Raw genomic sequence first — 20,408 nt, 5'->3', positions numbered from 1 at the left:
ATCGTGTACTAAGACCGACGGAAAATTAAAAGTTGCGATTTTCTAGACCGATATGGCTAGGAACCAATGTTCCCTCTAAGCTGCGCGCGTGCGCGGCCGCGCACTTGTGATAGACACAGACGCGAAATGTGGGGAGAAAACCATTTGATTGTAGTTTAAATGAGAAATCCCTTGTAGGAGAAGCAGGGGCGGAGGAGGGATGCTGCAAGATCTAACAACGGGAAGAGGTAAGCTGCTGGTTTTATACCTTGGTATTAATTGAAAGATTAGATGGGCATACTCCTCCCGAAATTACGTTTAATAACTTCACTTACAGTTAAACCCACCACAAGTGTAGCGAGCAAACTCTAAACACCAAAGTAACACACATCAGTTTTAATAGATGTGTTTGTGGTTGGGGTTTCAGTGATGTTTAGATAACTATAAAAGTGTTCACATGTTCCCTTGAACATATTTAGCTATTAGATCTATTTAATTAATTCAGTTTTTTTTTTAACAAATTGAAGCATTTAAACTGATATAATATACTATCAGTTTAAATACTTCCATTAGTTTTTATATTATATTATAGCCTATTATAATTATATAATAGTGTAAGCCAAATAAAGAATTGATCACACAAGGGGATTGTTTAGGGATCCTTGCCATTAAAACGTTTGAAAACCCCTGATATAGAAAATCTTGGAAATTCATAAGCAATAAATAAACATATAGATATAGATGGTTTAATGCTGCCTGTCGCCAATAAATGACTGAAATGTATCTTGTTTTAAGGATGATTATATATTTTAACACAAGACAAATATTCTGCTAAAACTATTAAAATTTGGTTAAATTGACTTCTGTAGTGCACACAATTATTCGGAATACAAGAACAAATAGCAAACTTTCTGAGACATCTAACACTTAACCCACGATTATACTGTTACTTACCGAGACTTGTGACTGGGTCTTTCTTTTAATAGCATCACCGTCCAGTTCCTCTAGACTCTCATTTAAACCCTCTGCATCACTCACTGTCAGGAGCGTGGTGGCGTGTTTAGCTTTCACCGTCAGCATCTTACACTTGGAGTTCAGAGATGCAATCTGCTCCTGGTAGCCCTTGATTTTCTGGGCCAGTTCCTGTTTAGATAAAAAATAAACACAGAATAGATGACAGATTATGTTATTTAACTGCCCTTTAGGTTAATGCAAGAAACATGAAAGATCAGTCTGGCTAACCACAAACTGTAGACATTAAATATAAAGCCAGATTTGAGGACAGTAGCTATGTTTCCATCCAAAGTTGTGAATTTAACTTATGCGCAAAACTGTATTATCGTATTTGCAATACGCTCGTTTTTTAGGTCAACAGCTTATAAAAACGTCTGTTTTTTTAGCTTGTTTGCTGTACACCTTGTCACATATCAGCTTTAAGACATTGTTCTGTTTTTTGTTATAAGTCAAAAATGACAAGGAGGCCGCTTCACGCAATACAAAGTCAATGGAGACGGTTTGATTGTTTCCCCCCGTTGGGCGTGGTCTTCAGATTATGACACGTGTCTCTATTGTTAACAAAAACGATTCAAATATTTTTTGGCAATTTAAATAAAGTTAAAATAAAATATAAATATTAGATGAAAAACCTAAACTTGAATGGAAAATTAGAAATGTTGCTTTAGCAACTGACTAAAATAAATAGTGTAAGTTGAAGTACTAAAATTACCAAAACTAAAACTGAAATAAAAATAAAGCTATATAGAAATATTTAAAAATCAAAAGACAAAAACACATACAATTACTGAAACTTAATTAAATTTTAAATGAAAACTGAAAATATAAACATAAAACATAATTCAAAATATTAGCATTAGTAATAGTAATATTAGTGAATACTATAATAGTATAAATAATACGAAAATGGCACTGCACCTCATGATGATTAATTTGTGCCTGCAGCTCTTGGATGTTGCTGGTGTTCACAGGTTGGTCCTGAATGACCCGGTGAGCATCTTCAATCATGACCTGCAGGTTTCTGACATCCTGTTCATACTGTTCGTACTGCACAACTGCCTCCTAAAACAGATTTCACACACATTTATTTTTATATCATGATGGGGATGTCATACTGGACTTACCCCATTCACACGGGGCGTCGTTGTTAACGCTTGGCTGAAGCTTCGTGCTGATGCGACCGTCATAGTGACAACAGCCAATCACACGTCTGCTCTAGGGTTGCATGAACGCAATTGGCTAGCGTATGCTCTAGGGTAATTGCATAGGTCTATCTGATTGGATGATGCCTGCCTTGGCGCTTGAAAAGTTGAGAAATCTTCAACTTCTGCCACTTGCAACGTGAGTGAAGCGACGTGACGGAACCCACAATTCAGTTCGGCAACACATGACGTCACCTATTCAAAGTAAATGAGAAGCGTTAACGCCGACGCCCCGTGTGAATGCAGCGTTAAGGGGACCCTACTCCTTAACCCATTCTTTCAGATACCTTTGAAATATTTAAATGCAAAATAATACACTATTTAGTTCCTTTACGGAGCTGTTACATCATGTAGACTTTTTCAGCCGGGTTTTTGTGGGGACAGGTAATAGCAAAATCAGACCCACTCTAAAAAAAATAACCCTCTGAACACATCTCTAATTTATAATCCCTTCTGACAGATCATAAAACAAATAGCATTTGAGCCTAATAAGCTATAAGCACTCATGATTCAGGATAAATCGCAAATTCTGAGTTCCCAGTAGGAACTTTGGACCCACTTTATATTAGGTGGCCTTAACTACTATGTACTAACATTTTAATTACTAATTTGATACAATGTACTTATTGTGTACATACATGTTTTTACATTGTACTTACATTTAAAAAAATACCTGCATGTAATTACATCTGTAATTCATTTCTGTAGTTACATTTGTAATTACACTGTTGGCACTTCCCGTACACCTAACCCTACCCTTAATCTTACCCATACCACCACACCTGTCCCTAATACCCGTATCCCACCTCAATATCAGCAAAGGTGTTTTGCAATACAGTTTGAACACAGTAAGTACATTGTACTTATTTTTTGATGTAAGTACATAGTAGTTAAGGCCACCTAATATAAAGTGGGGGCAGAACTTTTAACTGGAACGCCCCCTCAAGTTGGAGTTCGACTCGGAAACTTGGAGGGACAGCAACCCTGGCTTCAGAATCCTGCTCAGCGCATCAACAGTAGTGAAACAATAGTAATATATTGTTTATTAGCACTTCTGTTGGTCTGTGTCTCAATAAACTCAGTTGTGCACACAGTACTACCCAACCTCTATCTGTGGACATGATACTTCAGCATTATCTGTGCAAAATGCTGTATTCCGAAAGAGCAAGCAGTATTAAACATATATGTGGTGCTGATATCAAGACCAGCAGCTGAGCAGGTGTCTTTATTCCCATTTGGTGCCACAGCAGCTCTACCTACCTGCAGGATGTTGCACTGCTGGATGGCAGTGTGCTGCAGTTGACTGGCCTCTTGTTGTAGATTCAGAGCAGTGCGGCAGATGGACAAACTGGTCACCACTTCCTCAGGGACTCTTAGAGCGCTCTGACACTCCTGCACGGCCTCTACCTGCTGCTTAAAGCTCTCCATGTCTGCCAGCAAACGCTAAAAAAAAAAATCCATTCTAATAACCAAAAAGTTATTCCCTCTTTCCGTGCTAAAATACTGTACATATGTAACAAAAAGCAGGTTCACAGAAAGCACTCAATAATTAATCCGAAAAAAACTTGAACTAACTACTAAGCCACTGCTCCATAACTAAATGTAAACTTAAAAATAATTGTATTACCCATATCTATAATGCAGTCAAGTAGGCTGTGCATGCAATTATAAGCCTCAAATAACTTGTGTGTTCAGGATCAAAGCAGATAAATGTACCTGTCTTTGAGTCAGTTGTTCTTTTAGACTCAGTCGAGATAGTTCAGGAGACGTGAGAGTGGCTTGAACCTGCTCCAGAGTCACATGCAGGGCCTTCACTTCACACTCAAACCTCTCCATATCCTAAAAGAAAATACAAAGTAAAGTCAGTCATGCTGAGCTACTGTAGTTACCAGAATATATTAAATATTCAAATCTGAGGAAAGAGAAAAAACCTTTGCTGCATCTTGCAGACTCTGCAGTCGTGATCTGATGCCCTGCTCCAGCTCCTCAGTGTGACGGCTCAGTTCTGACACCTGCTGTCCCATTGCCTCCACCTGCAGCGTCTCAGACAGTATCTCCACCTTCTCATGCATGGCCTCCAGGTCACCATGGAGCTCACGTGATTCACGCAAAACAGACTGCAGGGTCAAATGCACAGATTATTAATTGTCACTGTAGACGACAGATAACTGCACCAAAATGGACTTAAATGTTATACACACACATTTGATTTGTGTGTGTTGTAGTTCACCTGATACATCCTGATCTGTTCTTGCAGGTGCGAGGAGGAGTTCCAGATGATGTTGGCTCTCACCAAGCTCCTGGCTCTGTCTGTCCACTTCACTATGAACTCAAACATCTCGTTGTACTCATCTAGATGTGCATCCGCCTTATGAGGGAAAAAAAACACATCACATCACATGCAATGTTTAAAAAACTCTAATACAAAGTCTTAAATGAGCAAATAGCCTGTATGAAATAGGTTTATAGGTATCTTACCTTCTTCAGCCATATAGTCTTATATTCAGCCAGTCGCAGAGTGTGATGATGGATCTCCCGTAATTTGGCAATTGCATCAGCCAGCTGTCTGGCTATCAGAGGGTTACGGCGACCAAAGTCCTGCAGTGCGGCTTCTAGCTCAGCGAGATTTCTTCCGCAGCCGTCAAGTTCATCACAGAGACGCTAGAAATACAGAAATGAGTTCAAGAAAACGCGTTTGTTCATAGAAAACCCATTCAAATGTAATGAATAAAAAAGATTATTAGGATGCAACACTTACTCTGGCCTCATCTTTGGCCTGGTCAATATCAGTGGCCTTTTCTTTCAGAGTGGTAGAGACGGTCTTCAACTTTTCAGACACATCATGAATTCTGGAATTGAACTCTTCTTTGATAACTCTGGTCTTCTGGATGTCTCTCTCCTTGGCTTGAACCTAGAGGTATGGATTAATTAATTAATTTATATCTTATATTATGAAGTATTAGTAATATTGTTCAAAACATTGGTCTTCTATGATTTTGTAAGAAACTGCCAATTAATCCACTATGAAAACAATAAAACAAGTACCTGGTCCTCGATGGATCCCAGTGCCAGGGACACTTCAGCCAGTTGCATTGAGATCTCGGATGGTAAAATAGTGAACAGGTCCAAGTATTTACTTTGCTGCTGCTCTGCAAGCTTGTCCACGTTCTGACGGTGAGTGATCAACTCTCCATGCATCACCTGCACAAGTTTAAAATACAATTAAGATAGGAAAATCAGAATCTACCATTCTATGTACATTCTACTACTATGCACAATATGTAAATAATCTATATGCATGAAAAAACCCAGGATGACACACTACATTTGCTAAAATCTAGAAATACTGCATTGGGTAAACAATGCAATGAGCTCAACTTCACCTAATTAAACATGCAAAATTGAGTCAATAGTGTTGCATATTAAAGTACGTGGCCTAATGGTTAGTCGGACTTGTAACCGGAAGGTTGTGAGTTCGAGTCTCAGGTCCGGCAGGAATTGTCAGTGGGGGGAGTGAATAACCAGCTCTCTCCTCCACCCTCAATACGACCGAACCCCCAACTGCTCCCCGGGCGCCGCAGCAATATGGCTGCCCACTGCTCTGGGTGTGTGTTCACCACTGTGTGTGTGCACTTGGATGGCACAAATTCCAAGTTTGGGTCACCATACTTGGCCACACGTCACTTCACTTCGCATATTTTTTCACCTCTAATTCTTGTGTGAGAACATCCAGATCAGACGTGGGGTTCAGCAGGAGCTCTCTGGAGTCCTGGATCCAGCTCTTGACCAGACTCAGTCCTCTCTCCACACCTTCCCTGTCCGATAGTTCCTGCTGGACCCGAGCCTTTCCTGTCCTGGCCTTCTGCAGGAGACTACAAGAGACAGATTGTACAGATTAGCATTCAGTCAATAATGCTGATACAGGCCAATTATTAGCATTGTTCTGTTGAAGCCAATTTTGGAAGCAAAACTACAACGACAATAAACTGGTCAGCAATCAGGTTTTACTATTTGCACATGCTACAAATCCATTGGTTACTGTAGACAGTTGAATTAGTAGTTGAACTAATATTGCACAATATTGGTATTAGCCAATTTCAGTGTTGCTATAAATTCTGTAAAAACAGTGTACTCTTTTCTTTGACAGGTTTTAAAAGTACTAAACAGATTAGCATATTTTGAACTATACATAATATTTTTGTTGCCGGATTTCATAATTATTGGTTTGCATTGGTTTGGAGAAAGATTACACACCTCTCTAGCTGATCTTGCATGGCCTTGATCTCCTTCAGACTTGGTAATTGCTCGTGATCAGCCGTTGGCACAGAGACCTCCACATCATTTAGAAGGCTGAGAGCATACTGTCGTAGGAGAGCTAGAGAAGACAGCTCCCTCTCTAAGTCCTGACCAACCAGCTCGTATTGGTCCAGATGTGACTGCAGTGTTGCTTTGGAGGCTTTTTCAGCAGTGCAATCAGGAACACGGCCCTTCAGTTCTTCTGTTACAGCTCTAACCTTCATCATCTGAAAAACATAGTTGTCTTGTTTGAAATACTTTATAATTGTTACATTAACCTGTTAACCCAAGTGCTTGTACCGTTAAATGTTTTATATATATATATATATATATATATATATATATATATATATATATATATATATATATATATATATATATATTTACATATATTCAAACCATTTGATTTTCAATTTAAATGTTATAGCATTATAACAACATAATATCAAATGGAGAGTCAGTGAAACTGACCTTTTCCCTGAAAGTTCTCCATTCGTGGGCCGTATCCTCCAGCACCCTCTCTTGGCCTCGTGCTACACTTCGTAACCTGGTCCAGCGCTGCCACACTGTGGTCATGGATCGACTTATGGTGGCTTTACTGGCGTCACTTCCAATCTGCTCTAACTGTGATGCTTGCTCTTCCAGACCAGTCAATTTTTCTTGGAAACTGTTCACCATGGATACTAACGACTGCAGGCCAAAGAGGAAGATATTTTCAATTGGTTTATCATCATGTAGACAGTTGAATAAGTTTATTTTCTCAAGAAAGAGAGTCAATATGGCACACTTAGCTCACCTTATGACTCCTGAGTTTCTCTTCAGCTTCAAGGCCCGTTGCAGCCTTGGCTGTGGAAAACTCTGTTAGCTTCTTCTCTGACTCATTCATCAGCTCAATAACTGTCTGTCTGGCCTCCTGATATGAATTCCACTGGGCAACACAGCTGAAAAGGTCACATTGTTAATTTGATTATAATTCAGGCCTACAACAAACTACAATAGCAGTCTTTATTAGCATCAAACTTGGGTCAATTTACAATAACAAACCCTTAATATATCTAAATACTCAAAATGTTCTGGAAAACTGTGCTGTGTACCAATTGTACCTGTTTAAGATGTCTTGGTGGCACTGCAGCTGGTCTCTGACCTCCACACCTCTCTGCTGTGCAGACTCCACACTAAGTCGAAGCTGCTCTTTGGCTGTAGGGTTGACCAGGTTTTCAAGTTGAGGTGGCAACGATTCCAGCTCCTCAAGAACACCCAGGAACTCCTGTTCAGTGGCCATGATATCTTCTTGTTGCCTCAAACACTCCTCGTAGTTCTCCACGTCCACCCCGAGACTGGCCTGCTGCAAGAAGCCCACAGCATCCTCCAGCCACTCACATGCTGTTTGCATTCTGGAGTGATACTTCTGGCACAAGGCAAGAGCTTGCTCTAATGTAATCTATAAGAGAAACATTTTGATTCAGTAGTTAGTAAGCTACACTCTTAAAAAATAAAGGTTCCAAAAGGTTTCATATGCCATAGGTGAGAGAGCGTGAGGACTATAATGGTGACAATTTTGGGTTCCCCCAAGAACCATTCATGGAACATTTCTTAAAATCCATCCACTATAATAAACTTTTGTGCAATGCAAAGGTTCCATGGACATTTAAGGTTCTTCGTGGAATCATATATGCCAATAAAGAACCTTTATTTTTAAGAGTGTAGGGGAACCATTGGTTGACTAAGGAACTCTTGCTGGCTTATCTTATTAAGAGGCCTGGTAGGAACACCAGAATCCCATTTTGAACTTGCCTGTTTGGAACTAAGGGCACGTTGAACATCAGCCTCCAGCTTGGCCATCTCTTGTAGACTTGAGTCCACGTGAGCGGGAACAAGCTCATTGGCACTGGTGTACTTCTGTTTCTCTCTGGTGCTAAGAGCCGCCACTATCCTCAGCCTCGACTGCACTTCCTCTTGCATTATCTGTTGCTTCCGGATTTCCTCTTGGACCTTCTCAATCTTGACATCTACCACCACCTCAGAGCCAAGTTCATCTTTGATTTGCTGGAGCCAAGTTAAGGTCCGATTGACTTCGGTCTCAAAGTCTTTACTCTGTACAAACCTGTTCTCACACTCCACAATTAGTTCTCCAACAGCCGACTGTAAGGACTGAAGCTCTTCCTGCCAAGAGGTCACCCGCTGCTTTGAAGCCTCGTGTGCAGCGGTATCGATGTGGGATACCAGGTCATCCATCTGCTCCATGAGTCGAGTGAGGTGAGAGCTGGCACCTTGAAGACTAGCGGCCAGGGAATGATAGTTTTTCAATCTCTCCTCAGCTGACTGCGTCTCTGCATTGACTTTCACCAATTGCTCTTTGGTGGCCTTCAGCTCAGAATCAACTTGCATAGCCATGGCTTGATGGTCCTCGAAAGATTCCAGAGTGTCGTCGAGATGTTCTACCCTTTGCTCAATCAATCTTTTGAGTCCGTTGTAAAGGCTAACCAGTTGGGTCATTTCTTCAGGTCTCCAAGGTTGACCAGTGCTTCGAAATCCCTCTTTCTTTTGGTTAAGCTCACTGACGGCTTGTCCGAGATTGGTCAACTCCTCTAGAAGGGCTTTATAATCTGCCTGAAGACTGACAACTTCCTCAGTCTTAAGGCTGACAGACTGCGTCCCCAAGTTGTAGAACTGTTCCTCAAGTTCTTTTAGTGCTTTATGGGTGACATCAATAAAGGAGGCATATTCCTGTCGGGCAAGAATGGCTTGCTGTATTTTCTCCTGTTTCTCTTTGGCTAATGCCAAAATATTATTGTACTGTTGAGGAAGAGCAATCAGTTTCTCATCTAAGTAGCAATGGTCGACTTCATTCAGAGTGGGAAGTATTTCTTGACCCGTTCTTTGCACAGTTAGCAGAAGGTTCTCATATTCCATGGCTTGATCCAATATTTGTTGGTATTTTGTAAGTTGCGAGCTCAATTCTGCATCTCCATTCATGAGGTTGATCTCTGGGAAGGTCACAATATCAGCTTGCTTCAACCACTGGCATATCTTCTCAAGATCTGCCTTGAAGTATTTCCTGGTCACCAATACTTTTTCCAGCTCCTGAAGCCTCTGGCTACACTTCTGTAGGGCAATCTCAAAGGTATTCTGCAACTCTTGGAGCTTGTTTAGCATCTCAGATTTCTCTTCTTCAGAGGCATCTTTCATCAGATCCCTACCTTGGGACCACAGGGAGGTCAGCTCACTCTGGTAGGCCCTCAAGCTACTCTGGATGTTCCTGCATGTCCTCACTTGCTTAGATAGGTCATCGGGAAGAAGGGCTATGTACTCCTCTGCTTGTGCTTTCTTCTCATTCTGTTGGACCCAGGTGATGGCTTGATTCACAGCCAACAGGAACTGGGTTCTCTCAGTGAAGGCTTTGCTTAGGTGTTTCCTACGTTGAGCCACTGTGACGCTCAAGGACTCCACTTCTGCTTGAGTTTCTGAGATGAGTTGCTGCAGTCTTTGCCTTTCATTTAGCCCAAGGTGTGCTAAAACCCTATCTGCATCGCTCATAGCCTGGGCCAGCAGAAGCTGCTTGACTTCCAGTTCACTGCATATGGTGAGATGGTCAAAGAGGAAACTCTGTGCTAGCTCAGGTGGAGGACTCATCTTCATGGCTTCAGACAGGGCAGGCTGCTGCTCCTCAGCCCATTCGCGAGCTTCCCTCAAACGGGCCTCAACTTGGCCCATGTCTTCAAGGGTCACAATAGAGTCTTGGATCTTCCTCTCAATGAGGCTCTCTAGATGGGCCCATCGCTGCTCAAAGTGGCCGATCTGCTCCTTCACCAGCTCTTTGTCATCCAGGTTTAAGTGGTACATTACTTTTTGCTTCTGCTCTTTGAGGTCCTCAAGTGTGTTTTTCTTTTCTTTAAGAACAACTGAGAGTTTCCGAAGAGCCTCCAAATGATTAGACGAACTCTCAGCATCAGTTCTACAAAATCATGAAAGAATAATGTAAGTCTCAAATTACACTTTCAATCTAGCATTAATTAAAAGTGACATACGAATACATTTACACTAAATCCTGAATAATAGGTCTACCTGGCCAGGTTATCCCATTCCTTGGACACCTGTTCAAAGAGGGCTTCCATGGCACTGATACAGTCATGATACTCTTTAGTCCTCTGCAGATCTTCCTCTCTCTGAGACTGCAGTTGGTTAGCCTGATGGCACAGTTCCAGCCATGCATGACTCAGTCGACCAATCTCTGTATGCTCAGGAGACTCCTTCCCTTCTGTCAGCTTACTCACAAGCTCTGTCATCTTAGTCAGAGTACTTTGTCTGCTTTGAAGCTGCTGGCCAAATTCCTACAGGCAACATGAACACAGAGGACAAGACAAGCATAAAAAGACAACATGAGAAATGAAATTGGACTCTTTTATGTTATAAATAAATCTCCCTGTTCCTTTTGTGCACAATCCATATGTGCATATTATTCTAACATTATTATAAAAATGTCTGTTGTCATAATCTGTCATCAAAATTGATTAACTTGCTCCACATTTGAAACATTTAGCCTTTGTCCACCTCTGCTGATACATTTGCCAATATATAGAGTATATTAATATACTATTTTTCTATTTTAAAATTATATAAATAACATTTTAAAATATATAAAAATACATAACAAAATGTTATTACATGCATCAAATCAGACATATATTTACTTTTGCTTGATCAAGCATGTTTTGTGCAATCTTGGGCTCCAGCTCTGCAGGTCTCCTGGAGAGACTTTGCAATTGCTGTTCCATGTCCTGGAAAAGTATTGAGAGCTCCTGTTTTTGCTCTTTAATCTCCCTCCAGCTATCTGACAGCTCTTGAGAAATGGTCATCCTCTCCTCAATCTGTAGAATTGACATATTATTATTAACTAGATTCATTTTACATCCTAAAGCAGTGTTAGTTAAGTCTGCATGATCAAACTCACCATTGTTTTGGTTTGCTGTATTTTGGCAGCTGTAGCCCTTACAGACTCATCCGATAAATCACACACTGAACAAACCAAGTCAAGATATGTACTGGCCTGCTCCTGTAGGGCCCTGAAGTGTTTCACCTGTGGAGTAAGTAGTCAAAATGTTACTAAATAGCATTAAAACATAAATGGACAAAAAATAATAACAACATAAATAAAATAGCTTTACAAGTTCTGTAAACAATGTCTATGCAATTCCCCTTTTTGATTCAGTAAATAATATATAATGTATAGTTACCTTAATGAAAAACATAATTAAAAATAAAGATATATATATATTTTAATATATACTGTGTCTAAAAAAACGTAATTATATAACTGATACTATAATCTATATATGATATAAACATATATTATATATTTTAATATTTTTATTTAACAAGTTTACTGAATGTCCAAAGTTACACTTTTGGAGGCAATTTAAACATACGTTTTAAAATGAATGTTTTTTTTTTGTTGCTGGACAAAATAACAGAAAAACAGTATTGCTTATTTAAATTATAATAGGCCTATATATTAATCCTGATTATATCCTGATATGTTTCATGTCTTTTGTCAGTGAACTATTTCCTGTTAGATAAAATATTTCCTGTAAAGATTGTTTATAAATTGGCACCTTACAATTGGAACCTTAGACAGGTGGCACTTGACAGGTCTAACAACGCATGAAAAAAGTTTATATATATATATAGTATTTGTCTAGATTTGTTCAGACACCTTCTAAGCTGGTTTATAACAGTTAGCACAGAATCACTCTCCTGCTCTGAGGCATCTACCTGCTTCAGAGCCTCCTGAAGGCCATAAGGAGTCTGCGCCTGCAGCTGGATCTCCTCTTTAACAGTGGACAGCCACGTCTGACACTGCTGCAGGGTATCCTGATGGCTGACGTACTTCTGGAGCTCACGATCAAGACTCTGATACACCTGATGAGCCAAATTTTAGACATTAGACTATGAAATAAATAAGATGACCCTTCTGATAATGAGATCCTTTATTAGCAAGGGTGCTCACACGCTGAGCCGTGCTACAGATAGCCGAATAGCTGTCTCTGGTTCCCTGCTGGTGTGCCTGGATCTGCTGACTGATCTTGACCTGGACTTGGTCTGTGCAGCTACTGGTGAGACAATCCCCTTTGTCCTTCAGGCTGGTCAAACGCTCCTCAAAACCAGCTATTTCCTCCATTATTGCCTGAGAAGAAATAGGCCAATTCAGAATTAGAATGCAAACTAAATATATTTAGTTAAACATAAACATATGCCAGGTGATACAAAAGGAAACTGTTTATGTGACTTCTGCATGGATTGTTATTTATTTTAAGGTCGTTTTACGGCTTGCAAGTTGCTGCAAAGCTATAGTTCATTGTATATCGGGAAGATATAATTAATAGCTATAATAACAGTGCACACACCTTGTGTCTGGCTAGCTGTTGTGTGGCCGTCTCTAAATTACCACTTTGCATGGAATCAGAGGTGACCAGCCTGCTAGACATCTGTAACAGCCATTTCTCTACGTCTTGTAGTTCACCATTATAGTCCTCATGCTCTCTCACGCTCTCCATCAAACTCTTAACATGGACCTACAACAGACCAGCAAAATGCATGGAAGACAGGTAGCAGAGACACACATTTTCAAAGGGTCTTGCATTACGCATGACAGTACCTTGGCATCACTGCATAAGTCTTGATAGTCTGCTTTCAGCTTGCCGATGTTCTCGCTGACAGACGGGTCCCGGATGGTTTCAAGAAGTGCATCTCCCTTCTCTATAACCGATTTGACAGCTGACTCATGGGATTGGATGGTCTGCTGGATTGTCTAGAAGGGGACAAAGGAAGCATTTGACATAGTAAAGACACAAGACCACACCGAACATGGTGAATGCGTCTTATAAATCTGGAATGGTGAGAGAACATTGTGCTTGGTATGTTTTCCATCTTCAAACTATGGATGCACCGAATCCAGGATTCGGGTTCGGATTCGGCCGAATATTGGGTTTTTTGACGGGGTTCGGTTTCTACCGAACCTTAGAATTTTTTTCCACCGAACCGAACCCTAGGCTTGCACTATGCGCCTCCGCTGGTCGAACGTAATGATGCCGCCATTGATTATGGGAAGGTGTTTACTAGGTGGACCGTTCGAATCCAGTCGGCTGTGAGAAAGTGAAAATGGAACTTGTGAACAGAAAACGTGTTGTCTGGCAGTACTTTTAGTCAAAAGAAGGCGATTCAAGTCGAGCTACATGTTCAATTTGCAATGCAATGTCTCGTGGTGGCAAGGACCCTAAACAATAGCCGCTGTTAAAACATTTGCATATGAAACATCCGAAAGAATACGAGTTGTGCAAGGAATCTACAGACAGCAGCCAAAATGCAGCAACTTCAGGTAGGAAGGACAGTCATCCTGGCATAATGTTGCTATTCTTAATTAAAATGAAATTAAATAAAAAATACACTGCTGGTGCTCATTCGGTTAATATTCCCAACGACAACCGCTGCTCGTTATCTGATTATTAACCATTAACTGATAAGATTATAATATCGAATTGGCAGATTGACGAGTGTCTGTGATCCGTTAAAAAGACACTTTTTCACTGGTTTATTTTACCGTGCAAACAGCAGCATAGATCAGATAAAATATAAATAAAAAGAATAAAACAAATAGGCCAACACTAAATATTTTTTCACTTAAATAATTACCAAATTAAGATGACAAAATGAAAATACACTGAATCCGTTTGAAGCTTTGAAGAACCGGAATACTTTTTTGTCAAATAAAAATAGCAGGCCTACCTCAATCCACACCTTGTATGGTTTTTATTTTTTTTAAAGCAACATGTCTAAGTGATGTGGGTAAGTCTGGAGCGCAGTCTGTTAACAGTTAAACCCGCGGCAGAAACACCCTCTCAATCCTGGTTTATAGCCGACGTTCGTCTGTCTCCGCAGCGCGAGCCTCCGCTGACTGACAGCGCGCGCGCCTCCTGCGCTCTCTGTTGTGCTGTTCTTTAAAACGACAAAGGGCGACTCGGGGTAATTGTTCTTTAAACCATCAGGAAACAGCGGCGAGAAGAACATGCAAGACAATGTTTACTTTAGTAAACTTGACCAAAACCACACTACGAAAAGCATTAAACAAGGCTTCAGATGGCACTGATGTCCCGGGGATACAGAGATAACGCCTCGCTAGAGTGGCCAGCCTCGGGAAGCGCCTTTCATTTGCTTTCCACCAGTCAGGAGCTTGTACTAGCCTACTGACTGTATTTTAATACCGCATAGCATATTTTGCAATATGAGCATCCCTACACTGCTCTAGACATTGTTTACTTCATTAATGTGTTTACTCTGATAATGGACTGAGGATTGAAGTAGGATTCGGTATTCGGTTTCGGATTCGGCAGAATCTTAACCAGTGGATTCGGTATTCGGCCGAACCCTTAAAATCTGGATTCGGTGCATCCCTACTTCAAACCAAACCTGGGTCTTCAGCCGACAAAGTTTAAATCCTGTCTGGCTAGCGCATTTCCCATAATTTTTACGCATTAGGTCAGTAGGCAGAGAGTAGGCGGTCTTTTGTGGCTATTTGAGCGCATTAGACCACATGAGCGTTTACACTACAAAAGCAATTCAGCTGAATGTGTTTTCGACTACCTCTGGAAGTGGTCAAACTCAAAACGTTTTAGTCACCACAATTGTCTTCATTTTTCACAAACCCCCCCCCCAAAAAATGCAATCAAAAATCTTTGCTCACCTTATATTTGGCTAGCTGAGCCTTTTTTTGGTAAAGTTCAGCCTTTGGCTCCACAGGGGACGCCAGCAGTGATTTTGTCTCTGTGAGCCATTGTGATTGAGTCTTGTATTTGTCCAGGAAGTCTTTGGAGAGCTGTATAGATTTCTCTGTGGCACTAAGCTCTGACCGCAGAGCTCTGATCAACGCCTCCAGCTGGGAGAGTCGGGTGTCGACTTCCTCCTTGAGCTGCTCTCCCTCAGGTTCCTCCAGGAACGTCATGGCACGATCAGTCTTTTCACGCATGGTCTTCAGGAAGGTGTGACCCAGTTCCATATCACCCTGCAGAGCCTGAGACATAAAAAACTCATTCATATGTGGATATGCACTACCGTTTAGGGTCTGAGATTGTGTAATGTTTTTGAAAGAAGTCTCTTATGCTTAGGCTGCATTTATTTGATTAAGAATACAGTGAGGACAGTAATAGTTAAAATAACTGTTTTAATGTATTTAAAAGTGTAATTTATTCCTGTGTTGCAAAGCTGAATTTTCAGCATCACTACAGTCTTCAGTGTAACATGATCCTTCAGAAATCATTCTAATATGTAGATTTGCTGTTAAATAAACAGATTCTTGATATTTTTGTGAAAACTGTGATCATTTTTTTTTCAGGATTCTTTGATGAATGGAATATAACAGCATTTATTTTAAAATAGAAATCTTTTGTAACATTATACATGTATTTACTGTCACTTTTGATCAATATAATTCAATAAAATTATTCATTTCGTTAATAATAAAAAAAAAAGTATAAAGTATAAAGCTGCTTTATCTTAATAACCAAAGATCATCACTATCACATTTGTCATACCTCTAATTTTTTCATCTTCTTCTCCATGGAAACACGATCAACCACATCAATGGTAGTCGTGGTCACACTACTGAAGTTCTTTTGTGCTGTGCTCAACCAATCAGAGAAGGTGCTAAAGACACTCTGGGATTCTTCAATACTGGACACTTCCTCCTTCAGCTGCTTGATAGTGTCCTGCAAACACATATCAAATGAATAGTTCAATTCAGCATTGTAAACCTTGTGCAGTATGTGTGCTTTTCACATTACTTTAAAAGGCAAAATATCCCCAAAAATTTGCTAAATCTGACTTCATTATGATAAGATATCCTTGAAGGAAAGAGTGCTAAATAATGTAAATAAATAATAATAATAATGCCTTAGGTTGTCTTTTAGCGGTAAGGTTTGAGTTATGGTTAGTCTTTCACAAAATTATAAATGGGTTTATCTAAAAACAAATTAATTATATGATATGTCCCCATTTAGACAGCCATCTTGTTTTTTTGTGGGTTTACTTATCTACACTTTGGGTACAAATTAAGCTACATGTAGCTAAATCTCACACAATTATTCATAAATAGAGTAAATACAGTATTTTCGTTTTATTCTAAAATTGTGAAAATGTTTTTTTACGGTTAGGATTAGTCTGAGGTGATTACAATCACTTTATAGAAGGTTTATGGCATGTCTTCATTTAGATAGTTAGGTAAATGTGTGTTTAAAGTGTACCAGCAGGTGTAGCAGCAGGGCATGATAGCGTGACGTCAGTTGTGTGGCTCTAGTGCTGACTCTGCTGCTTATGGGCATCTCTTCTAAAACCTGTTGGGCCAGGACACTGAGACCCTCAATCTCCTCCTGATAGGCCAGCACCTCCTCATGCCAACCCTGAAGAAACAAATTACAACAATATATCACTGACTCCATACATACATTCAACTGGAACAGTTCTCTAAGAGCAACCTCATCTTGGGTTTGAACCTATAACCTTTGGTGTACCAATCCAGATTTATGGTTACTACGGTGTAAAACATTATTTGTTGAAGTTTACTGGTGTACATTTGACAAGAAAACACTAGTTCAAGTCTTTCTATTTCAAAATTTCACATTTAATTCAATGCGTTAATTGTCATTTCTTTGTGACTATTTGTGAAATGTACTAGCAATTACTAAGTAAATCCTACACCATTTTTTTGTGAATGTTTCCTGTTCCAACCTTCAGGAGATGTAGCTGTGCCTCTTTTGTTGCTCTGTCAGATCGACGGCCGGAGCGTAACTGTCCTTTAGTTTCCATCCCCTTGAGCCAGTTATCCAGCCTCTGGAACTTCTGCTCAATCTGCCGGAGTTTGGCCAGAGCGCTGTTGAGCTGAGATCTGGTCTCACCCAGCCGGGCCTGATACGAGCCCCACTCCTGCTGGACCGTCTCCAGGCATCGGTCCTCTAACTGCGGGACGCCCCAGGGAATCACCTGCTCTCGGGTCACCAGCAGTGTGTTGAGCAGGGCATGACCTTCTGTGCAATGCACCTGCAGCTCCTGAAGATGGATATTAGTTATTTCTCTAATGCATATTTATATTAAAACCCCAAATAATCAAACTATTCCGCAGAAAAAAAACTGTAAATATGAATATGGATGCACAATACATTGTAAATCCCATCGGTATTTGCCAATAATGGCATTTCTTTAAACCAGTCATTCAAAACTAAGGGGCCGGGTCCACAAGGTGGGCTTCCAAAATGCTACAGGATGGCTTAAAACTATTTAAATATAATTAAAATTATATAATAAAAATACATGATTTTTTTAAATTTAAATATAAAATACATAAAAATATATAAAAGTAATATATAATTAATTATTAAGATGAATATATTAACATAATCTAACTTGTTATATTAAAAAAAAACTTATAATTACAATTATGTAAATATAAAATATATTATAAGTAACAAAATTTGTTATTAATATTAATATTTTAAAACAATCTAACTTAATTAAACTACTAAAAATATTATCACAATGTACTGAAATTATACTTTTTTCCCTTTGATAACTATTGTTTTGCTGAAGAACATATGGTTCTTGAAACTTAAAATGAATTTTACTTTTAGAATTTATTTAAATTACGAACACTACCAGTTTCTGAATATAATATTTAATATAAAATAATATTTTGTCTACGTCTGTAGAAGCAATTAGGCATCTTTCTACCATATATCATAAGGTTTTAATGTCTGATATTGACATATTCTAACCATTTAGATTAGAACTTTATTATGAGCACGTTTTAAGTAACAGAAAAAAATTATAATATCAGACTTCACAATAAAAACACAAGAATAATCCAAATCAACCAAAATGTCTATATCGGTGTGTCTGTAATTATTAATATTTACTGGTAAATCTTAATACATTACATTACATTAGTAAATGTAATTTAAAACAGTTAGACAGTCTAAAATTGTATTCATATATTGTCATAAAAATGTTGCATAAAATGTATATTTTAATATACATGCACTACTTATCTTAAGCATGATAGTGTTTGTTAACGGCATATTCAATTATTTGGGAAATACTAAATATATAAAGCATTATTCATTAAAACAGAAAATATATTAGAACTCCTGCAAGATGTTTCAAACTTATTTATAAAATGAACAAATCCGCTGTCAAATTTGCTCAGGAAATAACGTGCCTCACAATAACATCTTCTGACCTGTAGTTTGCGTAGCGTGTCCTCTAGAGTCTCGACGTCTCCCTCCAGCTGTGTGTAGCAGCTCAGTCTCTCCTGCTGTTGCTCCAGCCAGTCTTTAAAATCATGCAGACTGCGCTGGTACTCCTGATGGGCCGACACCAGCTCCTCCGCTTTGGCAACTGCACACTGTGGCAGAAAAATTAGTGCATAAACACATGCTAAATATTCTGTATGAGGATGAATGAGGGACTCATTATACCTGGGCTTTGTTTTTGACAATGTTATAGCGCTCTTGCAGGTCTTGAATCTCTAGCTGGGTGACATAGTGCTCGGCCATGTTGGATCCCTTCATGGATATGACATCCAGAACGCTGCTGTGACTTAAAACATCCTCTAAGAGCAACTGAAATGAGGAGAATGTTTTGTAAGAAAGGACTGACATTTATTAGAATATAATTAAAAATTATTCAGAGACTCATTGACAATAACACCGTACTTTGGCTTTGCCCAGGTTGGTGGTTTTGTCTCTCATTTCAGAACACTGTTTGTCTGCAGAGTTTAAAGTCTCCTCCACAGTCTCCATCCAGCTCACAAACTGACGTACGTCCTCCTGGTAACTGGTCCACTGTGACAGAGCACCCTCCAGTTGACTGTTCAAAGTCAAACATAACACCATTTAATATACTACCTAATTCAACTTCAGCAAAGAACATTCTTTTTATTAACAACCATTTTGTCTGTATAGGAATCTAGAATTCGCTATATACTGTGTGGTTTTGTAGGGTTTATAGGGCCAGTTTTCTTCGTTTTTTGTTTTAAACCTAATGGGAAGCCATTTTTCAATGATTTCAGTTATTATTCATTTGTTAGTATTATGAATCAGACCTCTTGCCCAGCTAACAAAAATATGTGTTGTGCTAAAATTCCCTTTAAATGATGAAAAACGTTATTTCTAAATGTTCTCTGAATGTTTAAATCATCTAGTTTTTTAAATGTTCTTAAAATGTTTTTCTAAAAATGATTATCCGAACATGAAGGTAACATTACTTTTTTTATTTATTTTTTATTTTGCAAACATGGGAACGTTACTTTTAATGTTCTCTACATATTCACAAGTGGTAACATTTTAATTTTTTTGGATGAAAATCAAACAAATAAGTTTTAGAAAAAAAACTTCCATGAACAATGAATTAATAATGTTTCCAAATAGCTTTGAACAAACGCTCTAATCTACAGTATACTCATTTTTGGAATAATGTTCATTACTTTGAGAGAACCTTGCTAGAACATTGGCCAAAGTTCAGAGAATGTTCCCTGTAAGCTGGGTGGTTTGAATATGCTTGGTTCAGAATAATAATAAAAAAAAAAGATCATGTGTTCTTTTCATTTGTAATTTAGATAACAATTTCATACAGTTGATTGATGAAATATATGATGCAGGGTAACAACAGTGTGTGATGGAGCCAATAGAATACAGTTAGAATGTCCCTAAAAGCCAAAATATAGGGCAAAAAAATGTTTCTCATATATTTACATAATGATATGATTAAGCTATACGGTCCAGAATAGCATGAGTGCAAATGCGTTACTGATTTTCAGTTCAATAAATATGAAGTTAAAATTTTGTTATTTTAGACACAATATTGTCTGTTTTGCTC

General features: G+C 39.0%; 1 protein-coding gene across 6 annotated transcripts in view; it reads right to left on the bottom strand.

Annotated features, from left to right (window-relative positions):
- The window catches only part of syne1b (spectrin repeat containing, nuclear envelope 1b), a 199,198-nt gene that overhangs the window by 101,364 nt on the left and 77,426 nt on the right, over positions 1–20,408 (bottom strand). For all 6 annotated transcript variants that reach the window (XM_079833876.1, XM_079833877.1, XM_079833873.1 and 3 more), the window contains 29 exons: positions 19,247–19,400; positions 19,010–19,153; positions 18,772–18,936; positions 17,268–17,585; positions 16,784–16,939; positions 16,076–16,249; positions 15,229–15,555; positions 13,147–13,299; positions 12,896–13,063; positions 12,499–12,675; positions 12,264–12,410; positions 11,443–11,568; positions 11,183–11,359; positions 10,557–10,822; positions 8,286–10,446; positions 7,595–7,932; positions 7,288–7,432; positions 6,963–7,181; positions 6,450–6,718; positions 5,902–6,067; positions 5,241–5,396; positions 4,954–5,106; positions 4,674–4,856; positions 4,426–4,563; positions 4,127–4,312; positions 3,912–4,034; positions 3,456–3,638; positions 1,912–2,055; positions 934–1,122 (listed from right to left, as the gene is read on the bottom strand). In XM_079833876.1, the coding sequence (XP_079690002.1) occupies positions 934–1,122; positions 1,912–2,055; positions 3,456–3,638; positions 3,912–4,034; positions 4,127–4,312; positions 4,426–4,563; positions 4,674–4,856; positions 4,954–5,106; positions 5,241–5,396; positions 5,902–6,067; positions 6,450–6,718; positions 6,963–7,181; positions 7,288–7,432; positions 7,595–7,932; positions 8,286–10,446; positions 10,557–10,822; positions 11,183–11,359; positions 11,443–11,568; positions 12,264–12,410; positions 12,499–12,675; positions 12,896–13,063; positions 13,147–13,299; positions 15,229–15,555; positions 16,076–16,249; positions 16,784–16,939; positions 17,268–17,585; positions 18,772–18,936; positions 19,010–19,153; positions 19,247–19,400 (7,405 nt within the window). The remainder of the gene's footprint in view (positions 1–933; positions 1,123–1,911; positions 2,056–3,455; positions 3,639–3,911; positions 4,035–4,126; positions 4,313–4,425; positions 4,564–4,673; positions 4,857–4,953; positions 5,107–5,240; positions 5,397–5,901; positions 6,068–6,449; positions 6,719–6,962; positions 7,182–7,287; positions 7,433–7,594; positions 7,933–8,285; positions 10,447–10,556; positions 10,823–11,182; positions 11,360–11,442; positions 11,569–12,263; positions 12,411–12,498; positions 12,676–12,895; positions 13,064–13,146; positions 13,300–15,228; positions 15,556–16,075; positions 16,250–16,783; positions 16,940–17,267; positions 17,586–18,771; positions 18,937–19,009; positions 19,154–19,246; positions 19,401–20,408) is intronic.

Source organism: Gobio gobio, assembly GCF_949357685.1.
Source record: "Gobio gobio genome assembly, chromosome: 13".
Lineage (NCBI taxonomy): Eukaryota > Metazoa > Chordata > Actinopteri > Cypriniformes > Gobionidae > Gobio > Gobio gobio.
Note: the sequence above shows the minus strand (reverse complement) of the source record. Positions and strands in the feature narration are given on the sequence as shown.